General features: G+C 42.2%; 2 protein-coding genes across 2 annotated transcripts in view; both read left to right on the forward strand.

Moving 5' to 3' along the window:
• The window catches only part of edc4 (enhancer of mRNA decapping 4), a 29,905-nt gene extending 17,133 nt beyond the window's left edge, over nt 1-12,772 (forward strand). The window contains exons 27-30 of the mRNA XM_085414683.1: nt 533-719; nt 1,411-1,630; nt 2,519-2,682; nt 10,335-12,772. Of these exons, the coding sequence (XP_085270809.1) occupies nt 533-719; nt 1,411-1,630; nt 2,519-2,682; nt 10,335-10,518 (755 nt within the window). The 3' untranslated portion in view covers nt 10,519-12,772. The remainder of the gene's footprint in view (nt 1-532; nt 720-1,410; nt 1,631-2,518; nt 2,683-10,334) is intronic.
• Nucleotides 12,773-13,828: 1,056 nt separating this feature from the next.
• Nucleotides 13,829-14,604, forward strand: part of nrn1la (neuritin 1-like a) — a 101,686-nt gene continuing 100,910 nt past the window's right edge. Inside the window, exon 1 of the mRNA XM_085414685.1 lies at nt 13,829-14,073. Coding sequence (XP_085270811.1) covers nt 14,016-14,073 — 58 coding nt within the window. The 5' untranslated portion in view covers nt 13,829-14,015. The remainder of the gene's footprint in view (nt 14,074-14,604) is intronic.

A 14,604-nucleotide genomic window follows, 5' to 3' on the forward strand; every position in this document is an offset into this window, starting at 1 on the left:
TGTTTCCCAAATGTTAACATCTCTACCTATCCTGAGAAAGTATACCTACTCCATGCCAGAAAGAGACTTCTGAGAACTACAAGTGGGGGGAAAAAGTGGGTCTGCCTCAAATAGTTACCAGGCTGTCGTAACTGTGAAAGTGGCAATTGATGCGCTTTTTGTGATTGCTGTACTAACATCTGCACTGCTGTGTTATCTGCCTTCAGCAGTGTTTTAATGCCCAAATGTTACTCGCTTAAAATGGTGCAATAACATCAAATGTATAATAATTATTGATACATAATGCTGTAATCCTCCTGCACTAGTCATTCTAGCAGTCACATGTAGGGTCACATCTGCACACAACACTTGCATCTCGGCAAACTAGCTCCAAATAAAATGAGCCAGTGGAAGCAAGTAAGAGAGCCTTTTCATGTTGCACTGACTCATTTCATATCATTATGAAAAATGTTGCTCACTAGAGTTGTGACAGTATTTAAGATGTGTTTGCTTGCGTGATGAGAGATTTTGTTCTTGACTTTCATCTTTGTAGACATCCAGCAGCTTGAGACTCATATGAAGAACAGAAAGCAGAGAGACCAGGATACACGAGACCCCATGATTGGCCAGCTCCAGCAGATGATCGACAACTTCCAGAGCTCCACTGATCAGCTGGGCAACAACATCACAGCTAACGTCCGGGCTGAAGTCCAGCATCAGATCCAGATGATGGTGGGAAAGTATGTAACTGAGCTGTTCCTTGTTTACCACTGTGTGAGCCGTGTGTTACTAGAAAAGTGAAACTTTTTTCCCACATAAAAAAAGTAAATGAATCTTCCCAAAACTGTTTACTTTACCTTTTACTTTTCTAGTTTGTCACTTAACACTTGATTATTCTTTTACTTCCGTTACAGCATTAAAAAAAATATGGTCTTGCAAATCAGTATTTAAAACAGTCCTGTTGTTGAGTGATGTTGTTCACATTTATTGATCTTGCAGCGTTGACTTACATACCAAGTGGACATTTTGAACTTCAGCTACGCATACCAGCAAATACCTATGTACCACTATGGCTTTACTTACTGCATATTGAGCAAGTGTGTAATAGATTGGAGAGTAAAAACAAGCAAAGCTTAATCCTGGGGCTAATGTAAGAACATCAATTCGATCAGGTCTCTTGTTCCCCCTGCAATTAATTTCAAGGCCTCTAGAGTTTATAGATTGTCAGGAGCAGAGCAGAGAGAAAATAGCTGGCCCACTAAAACTCTTGAAAAGGAAATGACAACGCCAAACTGTGCAGAGTCAGTTTTTAAGCCAATATCTTGTAGGTTAAGGGCAAGGATTTTCCCCAAAGCGCAAAAATAGACTGCAGCGTATTTGTTTAAGATTCATGCAACTTGGAGGATAACTGTCCTTCTTTTCCCTGCTCAGCTTGCAGGAGTCTATTCTTAGCCATGTGCAGCGGATTGTCAAAGGTGAGGTGAGCCTAGCGATGAAGGAGCAGCAGGCAGTGGTCACCTCCAGCATCATGCAGGCAATGAGGTCGGCGGCCGGCACACCAGTTCCCACAGCACATTTAGACTACCAGACACAGCAGACGAACATCCTGCAGCTCCTCCAGCAGGGCCAACTCAATCAGGCTTTCCAGCAGGTAACACGCACACACTGATGTAACCAGGCTTAAAGGTTGCACTGCAGCTTCCTCTGCAGCTGAGCTGTGTTTTCCAACTACTAATTAATGCAGGCAACAACTCACTATAACTCTCATATGCATGTATGTCCACCAGGGCCGAGAAAGCCATTATCCTGCAACTACTCCACAGTCCCACTTGCAAACCCCACCAGTGCATTAGTTGTGCTGCAGGCATTCATTATGCTTGTATTTACTCCTAAGTGACTTTGTATGTGAAAATGCTTTGAATTGTGGTAAAACACGTTTCCCCTCTACTTTTAAGCTGAAAAACTACCCCGTCTAAGCTTACATGCTAGTTAAAATTACTAATTTTCTGCAATGTTTAAAAGATTTTGTGTTATAAACACATCTAGTAGTTTTGTGGTTGGAATTAATATTAAATTTTAGCATGGAAAGCTTTGTCTGAGCTTGGTCATGCCATCTCATTTGGTGTAGCTGATGCAAAGTACCTCCAAACTGCTCAGCCTTGATTGTTGGCTTCCTTCATATTATGTTAGATCTCTTGCTCACAACTTTTGAGGATCTCATGTTTTGGAAACGGAAAATGACGTAGAACTGAAACTTAAAGAAGTCCAGACGCAGACGACGATGACCTGGATGATTGAGAACCTTCACAGACGACATAGAATTGAATTGATCGGCCCATTGTTACCTATTCTCAATCCAGCTTTCAAAGTCAGGATGGGACTGACACTGAAATGCTGCATTAATAACTTGCTTGTTGATGGAGTGCACCTTTCCTTAAGAGGCTTATTGTATGGAAAGAGATACTTAAACTTAAATTCAGGTGCAAATATTTATATAAGTGGTTAAATTGGTAACCCCCCGTCTTGGTTTACTCTACAGGCTCTGTCAGCGACTGATCTGAATTTGGTCTTGTATGTGTGTGAGACCATCGACTCTCAGCAGGTGTTCGGACAACACCCCTGCCCTCTAAGCCAGCCCGTGCTGCTTTCTCTCATCCAGCAGCTTTCTTCCAACCTCACAACTCGCTCTGAGCTCAAAATCAGGTGAGTAAACAAAGGTTGTCATTTTTGGCAGCTAGGTACAGATTTACAGTAGGCTTTTCTTTCTTTCTTTTTTTTTCTGGAGTCAAAGAGAACACATCCTTTTTCATTAATTTGCATGTAATATGTAAACAGACACAGAAAGCCAGAAGACGGTAGACACAGTTGGGCTTACACTGTAGTTGTTCAGTGAGATATGACCGTTCACAGATTTTAGTGGATGTGAGTCTTCTCTGTGTTTGGGTTTGGGATTAGACTAATGTCATAATGACTGAACAAAGGCTGAACCATTAAACAAAAAATTGGAAGTGAATAAAACTACACTGAAAAAAATGATTTGCTTTCATGCTTGCTCAGAACAGACCTTAACATTTCAGTTTCAGGTGTAACACAAAGGTCTCTGGGTAGATGTTGTGGCATCCCCATTGGCCTGTTGTTTCTGGGCAGACAGGTTGGTGGATCATATAAAGTACAGCAGGTGGTATTATACCAAACTTTTTTCCACTAGTTGCTCTTGTTTTTCTGAACTGGCAATCACAATACATGTTAAGAGTCTTTATTTATTCTGGGTTATTAGGAATATCAGGGTAATCACTTTCAGCCTAAGAATAGGTAAACTCAGCAGTGCTCAGGGCTGCATGCTACAGTACACAGGACCAGGCTCAGCATGACTACAGTATCTCTGAAGGAGGCAGATGCTTCAGTAGCAGAGAGATTTGTGTATTGTCAGTCAGAAAATTTAGCTTTATGTAACTGGCAACTGATCAAGGCTGTATTTTTTCCAGATTCATAAATGTTTATTTGTAATTAACAGTAACATAAGATGAATAAGGAAGCACTTTGTCTCCGGTTATGAAAAGCAGAAGTAAAAATGGGACAAATGTAAGTTTCAACCAGTTGTTGAACTTCTGGACTAATGATCTCTCCATCAAAAAGAATCTGTGCAGCATCTAGCCCAGGGGTGGGCAACTCCAGGCCTCGTGGGCCGGTGTCACTGCAGGTTTTAGATGTGTCCTTGAACCAACACAGCTGATTTAAATGGCTAAATTAGCTCCTCAACATGTCCTGAAGTTCTCCAGAGTCCTGGTAATGAACTAATCATGTGATTCAGGTGTGTTGACCCAAGGTGAGATCTAAAACCCTGCAGGACACCGGCCCTCGAGGCCTGGAATTGCCCACCCCTGACCTAGCCACATGAATTCTCTTTGACATCACTGAAACTTAAAAGAAAAGGGGAAAAAAAGAAGACCTCAGGCCAGATCAGCAAGGTAAAATGTCAAATCTAGCATCTTATATAACTTTTAGGTGTGCCTTCCGGTTTATTTTTATTAGATTTAGGCGTCTAATGTGAAGCTACCCTCCAGTAATTGAAAAATGATGACGAAGGAAACTCAAGCTGAAGGTTAACCTTGGGTTTGCTACCTCTATCAGAAGCACTGAGCCTTGTTCTCAAGTCCACTCGTTCCTAAACATAAAGACGACTAAATATGATTCATAAATTCTCAGGAATGTTGTGCTATTATTTGCACTTTAAATATATGTCTGTGAAGGTTCTCAGTCATCCAGGTCATCGTAGTCAAAGGAGCTTGCAAAGAAAGGCGTCTGGACTTCTTTAAATTACTTGAAGACGTTTCGCCTCTCATCCGAGAAGCTTCTTCAGTTCTAAGGTCAAATGGTGGAGAGTCCCAGATATAAACCTAGTGGGAGTAACCCCCCACAGAGGGACAAAAGGACCCCCTGATGATCCTCTAATCGCCTGAGCCAAGGTGTGAAACTGGGTGTGGGTCCCAATCAGCCAGAGTTTCGGGTGAGTTCATTGTGAAACCTGGCCCCACCTTATCATGCGAATTCCTGAGATCAGATGGCCCAGGATGTGAGTGGGCGTTAAGGCGTCTGGGGAGGCATCTCAAAACTGGATTATAGATGGCAGAGAGTTGGTGTCGTAAACCACCGCCTCTGTTCAAAGATGGTCGCTCACAGTGGACATAGATGGCTTCTTTCACTCCTCTTTCAAACCATCTGTCCTCTCTGTCCAAAATGTGAACATTGGCATCCTCGAAAGAGTGTCCTTTATCCTTAAGATGCAGATGGACTGCTGTGTTGTGCCATGCGCTTGTGAAGTGGCTGTTTGGTCTCTCCAATGTAGAGGTCTGGGCATTCCTTGCTGCACTGTACCGCATACACCACATTGTTAAGTCTGTGTTTTGGCGTTTTGTCTTTCGGGTGAACCAGTTTTTGTCTGAGCGTGTTGCTTGGTCTGAAATGCACCGGGATGTCATGCTTGGAGAAAACTCTCCTGAGTTTTTCTGATACACCGGCTACATAGGGGATGACAATGTTGTTGCGTCTGTCCTTCTTATCCTCCCTCGCTGGTGTCTGGTCTTCTTTTCTGTGCCTCTTTGCTGACTTTAAGAACGCCCATTTAGGATAGCCGCACGTTTTAAGTGCTTCCTTTACATGTGTGTGTTCCTTCTTTTTTCCTTCAGGCTTAGAGGGAACAAGCTCTGCCCGGTGGTGTAGGGTCCTAATTACTCCAAGTTTGTGTTCCAGAGGGTGGTGGGAGTCAAAGAGGAGGTACTGGGCCGTGTGTGTGAGCTTCCGGTAAACTTCGATGTTGAGTTTGCCGTTCTCTTCAATGTGCATGGCGCAGTCCAGGAAAGGCAAACAGTTGTCCTTTGTGTCTTCCCTGGTGAACTTGATGTTTTTATCCACAGCGTTAATGTGCGCAGTGAAGGATTCCACTTCTTGTGTCTTGATTTTGACCCAGGTGTCGTCCACATATCTGTACCAGTGGCTGGGTACTCTTCCTTTGAAAAAGCCAAGAGCCTTTCTTTCCACTTCCTCCATGTAAAGGTTGGCTACAATAGGTGACACGGGGGAGCCCATGGCACAGCCATGTTTTTGTCTGTAGAAACCCTCGTTGTATTTGAAATATGTAGTGGTGAGGCAGAGGTCTAACAGTGTGCAAATCTGATTGGGTGTGAAGTTGGTCCTGTCCTCCAAGGAGCTGTCTTCTTGTAGTCGATCAACATTGAAGTTTACCGGAAGCTCACACACACGGACCAGTACCTCCTCTTTGACTCCCATCACCCTCTGGAACACAAACTTGGGGTAATCAGGACCCTACACCACCGGGCAGAACATGTTCTCTCTAAGCCTGAAGGAAAAAAGAAGGAACATACACATGTAAAGGAAGCACTCAAAACGTGCGGCTATCCTAAATGGGCGTTCTTAAAGTCAGCAAAGAGGCACAGAAAAGAAGACCAGACACCAGCGAGGGAGGATAAGAAGGACAGACGCAACAACATTGTCATCCCCTATGTAGCCGGTGTATCAGAAAAACTCAGGAGAGTTTTCTCCAAGCATGACATCCCAGTGTATTTCAGACCCAGCAACACGCTCAGACAAAAATTGGTTCACCCGAAAGACAAAATGCCAAAACACAGACTTAACAATGTGGTGTATGCGATACAGTACATCAAGGAATGCCCAGACCTCTACATTGGAGAGACCAAACAGCCACTTCACAAGCGCATGGCACAACACAGCAGTCCATCTGCATCTTAAGGATAAAGGACACTCTTTCAAGGATGCCAATGTTCACATTTTGGACAGAGAGGGACAGATGGTTTGAAAGAGGAGTGAAAGAAGCCATCTATGTCCACTGTGAGCGACCATCTTTGAACAGAGGCGGTGGTTTACGACACCAACTCTCTGCCATCTATAATCCAGTTTTGAGATGCCTCCCCAGACGCCTTAACGCCCACTCACATCCTGGGCCATCTGATCTCAGGAATTCGCATGATAAGGTGGGGCCAGGTTTCACAATGAACTCACCCGAAACTCTGGCTGATTGGGACCCACACCCAGTTTCACACCTTGGCTCAGGCGATTAGAGGATCATCAGGGGGTCCTTTTGTCCCTCTGTGGGGGGTTACTCCCACTAGGTTTATATCTGGGACTCTCCACCATTTGACCTTAGAACTGAAGAAGCTTCTCGGATGAGAGGTGAAACGTCTTCAAGTAATTTAAAGAAGTCCAGACACTTTTCTTTGCAAGCTCCTTTGACCACTTTAAATATAGCTTTATTATTCTTGCATTTTTCCAACATCTGTAGTGCTGAAAAACTTTAAAAAATCTTTGTTTTCCTATTTATTTTGATCAAGTACATAATATACATAGTCATTTAGGAAAAAATAGTAAAGCATATAAAAATAAAGCAAAATACACTACAGTGCTCCACTGAATCTGATTTAGTTTACGTATCCAAAAGGAGTGAGAACAAGGAAACACTTATTTAATCCTACCCCTTCTTTTTAAGTTATCAGTTATAAAATTTATCCAGCTTACTTATTGATATAAACCTCAATAACAACAGACACATTTTTAATAGCATGGGATATACACACTACATTAAATGCACATTTTTATCATAACTCCCAAACATTACTTGGCCTTGCTGTGTGGAGGTAGCTCCAGTTTTGGAATGCTAAGTCTAAATTCTGAATAACCATTAAGTAGCATGAAGTTTAACTAAAAGGAGACATTCACTAAATAAAAGTGAATAAAAAATCCTGTGATGTTTGAATACTAAAAATCCATGCACTGTCTCCACTTTAAAGACAATGCACAGTTTGAGCACTCTTACTCTTCATTGCAGGATATCATAATTTCATTATTGTCTCACACCATTGTAGTTTGATGTAAGACCTGTCCTGTGATACAGCAGGCATAACTTGTAATTTTGGAAAACGTCATAGATTTTAATCAAAAACCCGTGAACTGTGCAGGTTTATGTCATCACATAACGTCTTAATTATAACTTTTGAATTGCATGCGATGTCTTCTCTCCCACACACGCCGGCTCTTATGCTCCCCTCAGTCAGTAATAAAGCTTGTCTTTGTCTAAACTTTTGCTGCCCATCTAATCTGTTTTGTATGTTCATTACTCCCCATCTCCCACGTGCTAAACGGTGCTAAAGTGCTGACCCCATCACCCGGCTCCGTCTGTAGCCCTGCTGCATGGCTATCCTGGGAACGCCGATGATCCCATGAATAGCATCGCAGTTTTTGGATGCACTCTATTGTTCTGTTCTTGCTGCGTCCTTGTATCCCCCCCCCCCCCCCCCCCCCCCCCCCCCCCCATGTAGTTCAGTTTTGTACTTTTTTTTTTTTTTTTTTGGTCCTCTTTTTGATTTTTCTTGTTTCAGTTTGTCATATAAGAAGATGAAAGGCAGATATGACCAAAAAGCTCATTCTGCAACTGCTTCTATAGGCAAAGGTTTGGATACTTGCACATCACAAAGTTAGTGAATCAATTAGGTTAAGAATAGAATATATATTATATTCCATTATATTCTATTAAGACTTAACAGACTTTACTTGCACTTTTTCACATGATATCTGTATATTCTGCAAATTTAGTAGGATAAATCCTTCAGCTCTCTCCCTGTACACGTGGTATTGTATCTTGTCTGAAGCAGTGAGAGAGACGCAGCTTTCCCCACTGTGCCACACAGCATAAAGTATCAGAGGTGGATTATCCTCTTTCAATGCCCCTGGCAACTTTTTTTTTTTTTTTTTGGTAGAAACTCAGCTTTTGGTGCAGCTCAGAGCAAGACAGGACCCAGTAGTGCTGCTTTTTTCCCCTCCTCGCAACTGAATTATAGTTTTTACAGTCAAATAGCTGATTTTTTGTTCCCTTTGTGATTTTTATCATTTAGAATATTCATGGATAGCCCGACATCAGAAAGCACTCTCACTGTGCCCCTCTCTTCTGAGAAGAGCTTGTCCTCTCATACCCATTTCTCCCTGAAAACCTCTTTGTCTCTGAGTCCCTTTACAGCATCGTGCTGTGTCCACATCATCTGTTTGTTTCTCAGTTTACACTACAGCTGCTAATGTGGACCTTTGTGTGCCATCAGCAGAGAAGAGTGCACTATAGAAACCTTATTAAGACTGAGAAAATCATAGCTCTGAGTTTTATTTTAAATTTAAAAAAAAAAATAGATTATAAGCAGTTAACACCATTGTTTCTGGTGTTAACTGCTGGCTAACTTTAATTATGAAGGAAAGCTTTCACTCATGAGCAAAAATAAATCAGACTGTTAAGTACACAGTATATGTGGAGTAAATTGTAGTTCACATCCGGGTAAAGATACCACAGAGCTGTCTTCAGGCTTCGTTTTCAGGACTTGTGATTAGAAGTATTTCAGAAGAAGCTCATAAAAGATTCCCAAAGCACAGCTAGGATTGTTGGGACTACAGAGGGTGTCATTATGCACAAAATCTGTGCTCTTAGCTGCATCATTAGCTAGCTGTGAAGTACACACTGTTGCACAAATGAATACGAGAACAATTGAGGCAGCGTGGAAAAACAATTAAATATGTGGTTTTGAGGTGTTTGACAAAATGCAGTTACAGCCAAATTAACTTCGGCAAGACATTAACTTTCAGAGAGACATACGGTATCTGTGCTGATATGTGCAGTGACATTAAAAGCCCCTTTAAACAGTGTGCTGGCAGTGCTGAGGGGGATTTGATAGACCTGCAGTGTGTGTTGTGGGGCTCTGGCAGGAGACCAACTGGCGACATGGGAACAGCTCTAATGTTAGACTGGGATCAGGTAGCACTCCGGACACTGTGATGAATGGTCATTTCCACTGTACAGCTGGACACTCTCACCACCAGATGTCTGACTCTTACAATTAATTCAGGAGTTAAGTGTAGTGCATCCCGAGCGAGAGGACAGGAGGCAGGTGATGCTGATTTCTGCTGGGCAGTTTGATGAAAGCACAATGTTCACAGGCTTGACATTCAAACTTTGAAAGCAAAATGAGAACTCGGCTTGCTCTCCTTCTGAAGCAGGGGTGTCAGACATAAGGCCCGGGGGCCAGAATTGGCCCATTAAAGACTCCAATCTGGCCCACTGGACAGCTTTACAAAATGTGGAAGAGGGCATACATTTGTTTTTACTTTTAATAGTATTTTTTTTGTTTTTACACGTTTTGTAGCTTTTCGTGCTACTAAAGACCTCTCTCACGGCCATGCATACTACACCAAAATAAATAAGTAATAGATGACAATTAAATGACAGAAAAGTTTTACTGTCATTACTTTAGTGTCTACTATAGAAATTTCAGTTTTAAAAACAACAATAATCAACAAAAACTGTTTTATAAATATGGGACAATCTGGGTTGTGAGCTACCAGAACCCTCTGTAATTTTACACATTAATCATGTAGAAAAATACTCAGATGTGCCATTTAAATTGTACTACTTTGTCTTATATTAAGCTATCTCAGGGATTAAATGTGCAGTTAAACATGTTTTACATTGTCAGAAAATGCATTTTCACTTGTCTGGCCCACTTAACATCAAGGTTGGCTGTATGTGGCCCTCAATGTTAAATGATTTTGGCATCCCTACTCAAAAGCCCCAAAATTGTCATTTGTGCAAATTGTCCTTCTGGTGCTTTTATATGTTAATAACTTACTGCTGATGGAATGAAGTTTCAGGTTGTATATGCAAACCTTTAAATTTTCCAATTTTTTTTCCACCAAATGACCACAAACGCTTTCTTTTCCTTGAGCCTGCCATTGCCTCTGTAGGTGTTCATTGTTATCTGACCTCTTTCTCTTTCCCTCCTTTTTAGCTACCTGGAGGATGCGGTAATGAATCTGGACCACAGCGACCCCCTGACCAGAGACCACATGTCGTCCGTGCTGGCCCAGGTCAGACCAAAGCTCTTTGCCTTCCTGCAGCAGGACCCCCACAGCCCGCTCAGCAAGAGGGCGCGGCGCCTGATGATGATGCTACAGGGACTCGTCAACCACTAGTTGTCGGTTTAAAGGCTGCTGCCAAAGAGTGGTTTTCCTCTTGATACCGATCATATGTCCACCGTTTTTTTGTTGTTGTTTCCCCCCCTGGTAGTGTTTCAGAGGAGAAAGCACCAAGGACAGCTTCTCCAGTTTCTTGGATCCTGATCAGGATGCGTCTCTCCTTGTTTCATTTCTCCTCCTTCCCCCTTTTCTGCACCAGTGAAGTGTCAAGTCAAGAAATGGACAGTTTTTAGTTTCTCAGTTTTTTGGTTCTTTTTTCTTTTTGTTGTTTTCTTCAAGACAATAATGGTCTGGGGTGAAAGCTTACTGTTGATTTATGTTCAGAGACTCTTAAGTTCACTGTAGCTACATCCAGACCTTTGTTACAGCTGCTTTATTGACCCAAGAGACCTGGTGGTCGTCTCTTCCATCAAGACTGTCTCAGCCATGACAGCAAGAGAGCGCTGAGATTCTTTCATCCCCCTTAACAACAACTGAAAAAACAAGAATGAGAAAAAAACATACAAACAACCTGACACAGTTTGATTTTACATCATCCAGACGTGCATAAGACTTGAAGAATGTCCAGCCGAGTGGTCCATGTGAGGCCAGACGGGGCTGTTCCTTTTGTTGTGCTGTTTCCTCTAAGCTACCTGCCAGGCATGTTTTGGGATGCTGAACAAGTTTTGATGCAGGGGGCTACTTCTGAGCAACAGAAAGAAAACATGCTTTGCCTCAAAATGTCGCCTTCTATTTTGGCCTTAAGAGCAAACAGCAGGCTTGTACACATTGTTACTTTCTTCCACACAGACCAGCATCCTTCTGCTAAAGCCTGGAATTTGGTAGTCGTAGGATTATCCTCCCTTAGTTCAGTTTTTCTTTGCTTTTTCTTTCTTTTCTTTTTTTCTTTTTGAAGCTAATCCTGGCAACCAAAAGAATATGTACCACCCAAAGCCAATTTTCTTTTTCTTCGTTGGTGGCATATTTCCTATGAGCTGTTTCTTAATAGGTCTCCAACCTATTAAGAAATAGGTCTCCTATTTGTTTGGCCCTTGCCAGACTAGATCTTTGAAGAGAATCAACACTATAAACCTTTTTGATAGACAATAATGCAATTTGCTCATGACTTTTTCATCTGCTTTGGTTTTAGAAATCACTCTAAAGAGGATTTTCTGAAGGATACATTGAGTGTAAGAAATGTTTGCAGAGGTCTTCCAGGCTGTAAAGAATTCCCCTTCAAAACCTGAAATGTTTGGAGCTCAATATTGAAGCCGGCAGCCGTCCACATGTACAGCTCTGTCCACAGACTTCTCCCCATGTTTTTTTTCTTCCCTTTTTTATATAAACATTTAGTATTTGTAAGCCATGTACCGGTATACTTGCGTTAAAACTTGTCAAAGTAGCTTAATAATTGGAAAAAAAAGGAACCTTGGTAAACATTAAATGTTACAGATCCTGTTGTTTTACCTGGCAATTGCAAATATTGCTTGTAAACTCAATGTGCAGTGACTTCTCTTAGGCTCTAGGAGGCAGCACTTGGACATCCATCCTGCTTGAAATTTAGGCTTTGAATCCAGAAGTCATTCCTGCTCTTTCAGTATCAATGAAAAGCCCGCCTTTAGATTGTAAGCGCACCATTTGTTCACATTTACACTGAGTTCAAAGTGTATAATATTTTGTGTAGATCCCATTCACACACCTCATTGTTTCATGACTGGGTGGCTGCACTGAATTGCTGATTGTAAAATAAAAGTTCAGTTCATTTCAAGTGTTTGTTCAGAATCTGTTGGGTTTGACTAGCAAAGTGCCTTACTGTAATTTACCTGTTTTGGATGATAACTTGCGCGCGCACACACACACACACACACACACACACACACACACACACACACACACACACACACACACACACACACACACACCCCTGATCCATCTAAGTTTTACAATCATTTATGTCACTGAAATATGTGGGAAGGCTCAGGCACCACAGCGGAGGAGAAGCTGTATGTTTTCTTTGCAAACATTTGTCCGGAGGCAGGTGATCAGTACGGACATTTGAACTCTCATTTCAGTGTTTGAAGAAGAAAGAATTTTGACTACTTAGCAGTTCACTGGGAGCTCTGCATGAGAAACAGAACAGAAGTTCATGTGGATTTTTTTTTTTTCTCTTTCCATTGTGTTCATTTCCCTCTGCTTGGTTAATTATGTTGTATCTTTTACGGTTTGTTTTACCCCAAACATTTTGGAATAAAAAAAACAAAACGTGTTCAAATTCAGGTGTCTTGGTGTGTCTGTGGGAAGGTCAGGCTACTTCCTATAGCAGATATATAGTGATGGACCTCCAACAAAAGTTAGCAGCAACCATTAAATTACTGTTGGGGGATTTTAAATGAGAATGTTTCAGTTTTTTGTCACTTTAATGTGAAAGTTTAGTAGGAAAAAAAAAAGAACCTGGGATAAAAGACTTCATGGGTTTTGGCTCATAAACCTTTACAAAAACATGTGACCGTTTTCCATGAGTTTTTGCTGTACCGCTAGAACAGGGGTGGGCAACTCCAGGCCTCGAGGGACGGTGTCCTGCAGGTTTTAGATGTGTCCTTGATCCAACACAGCTGATTCAGTAGTTCTCCAGAGGCCTGGCAATGAACTAATCATTTGATTCAGGTGTGTTGACCCAGGGTGAGATCTAAAACCTGCAGGACACCGGCCCTCGAGGCCTGGAGTTGCCCACCTCTGCACTAGAACAAACATCCTTCCCTTACTAGATTGTTCTGTTAAATCACGAGCCTCATGAAGACAAAATTGTGCATTACTTTACAAAGTAAAGAGTTGGAAATCATTAATCATCTCACAGTTCCTCAGCTTCTGAGGATACAACCCCCCTTTGGCTGGGAACCAACCTACAGCTGTCTAATAATAATAATATATCACATCGATTGCTGGGACGTTTTTCAGATTACTGATCACTGGCTTTAATATTGCAGTGACACTTCTTTTTTCTTTCAATTTAAAGAACTTTTAAGCAGATAATCTGTCTAAAGAAACACACCAAACCAGGAATTTAAACTTTCTTTCCCTCCTTCACTAATCTTGGCCCTTCACATTTGTCTCCTGGCCTCCTAGAGAGCTCCAGCCCCCTATGTTGGAAACCACTGAAGTAAAGTGTATAGAAAGAAGTTGGTAGTGGTTCCTTGGTCATTTTAAACGCCTTGTGCTGATAATTCAGAGCATCCTTGCACCTCATCGGGGACTCTGCTGTAGACCTTCCTCCTCCTCCCCCTCTTTTACACGGACGCGCCCTCCCCTTCAGCGCAGCGGATGAGCGCGCCGTGGATGCTCGCTGGAGTACAGAGCTGCAACGAGGACGGGAGGAGAACACTTTGACCGGCAGCGGGGGAGCGACATCGGGACTCTTCTTTTCTTTGAAAAACTAAAAGATAAAACAAAGTAAAACTTTGGAATTTCCGGTGCAAACTTGAAACTTGTGAGGTCGGAGGACGAACTGTGGGGTCAGCATGACATCTCTGATGAACTCTGCGTGCTTGCTCTTCTTGCCTGTTGCTCTGCTTCTGAGTGAGTACTGAAATTTAAGTGACTATGTCGCAACTTGTGTGCGCGAACAGTGTAAAAACTTGAGCATTGCATTTGGGAGAATTTTGAGTAATTCGAGAGGGGATTCGAGAGACTGTGCGTAACAGGACGGCACACGTCCTGACTTTTTAGAGCTTTAGATTAATGATCTTAGGTGATGTGGATGTATGTAGATGTTAAGCTGTTAGAGTTCTCTGTATGCCTCGTGTCTGATCTTAAATGAGGGGGTCCCGTAGCCTTAACTCGCTCATCTCGAGCATCCAGCAGAGCATGTGCTGCAGCTGCGGGAGCGATCTGCTCAGAGAGAGCTCGCAGCCGAAAGCTTGAATTAGTGCTACTTAGTGAGAGTATTTTTCCCACAGCTGGATAAGGGTTCGTTACGCAAACTCACATCGTGCAATGAGTGAGGTCTGGGTGCATCTCTCCATTTCTTTCCACCCATTTAGTCCCCTTAGCTCAATCGGGTTACTTGTAAAGTAATGCAACGGTAGATATTTAAGATAAATAATAGTT

This window comes from Rhamphochromis longiceps, linkage group LG7 (assembly GCF_057381845.1).
Source record: "Rhamphochromis longiceps isolate RC_006_pf linkage group LG7, R_longiceps_female_GT1.1, whole genome shotgun sequence".
In the NCBI taxonomy this organism is placed as follows: domain Eukaryota; kingdom Metazoa; phylum Chordata; class Actinopteri; order Cichliformes; family Cichlidae; genus Rhamphochromis; species Rhamphochromis longiceps.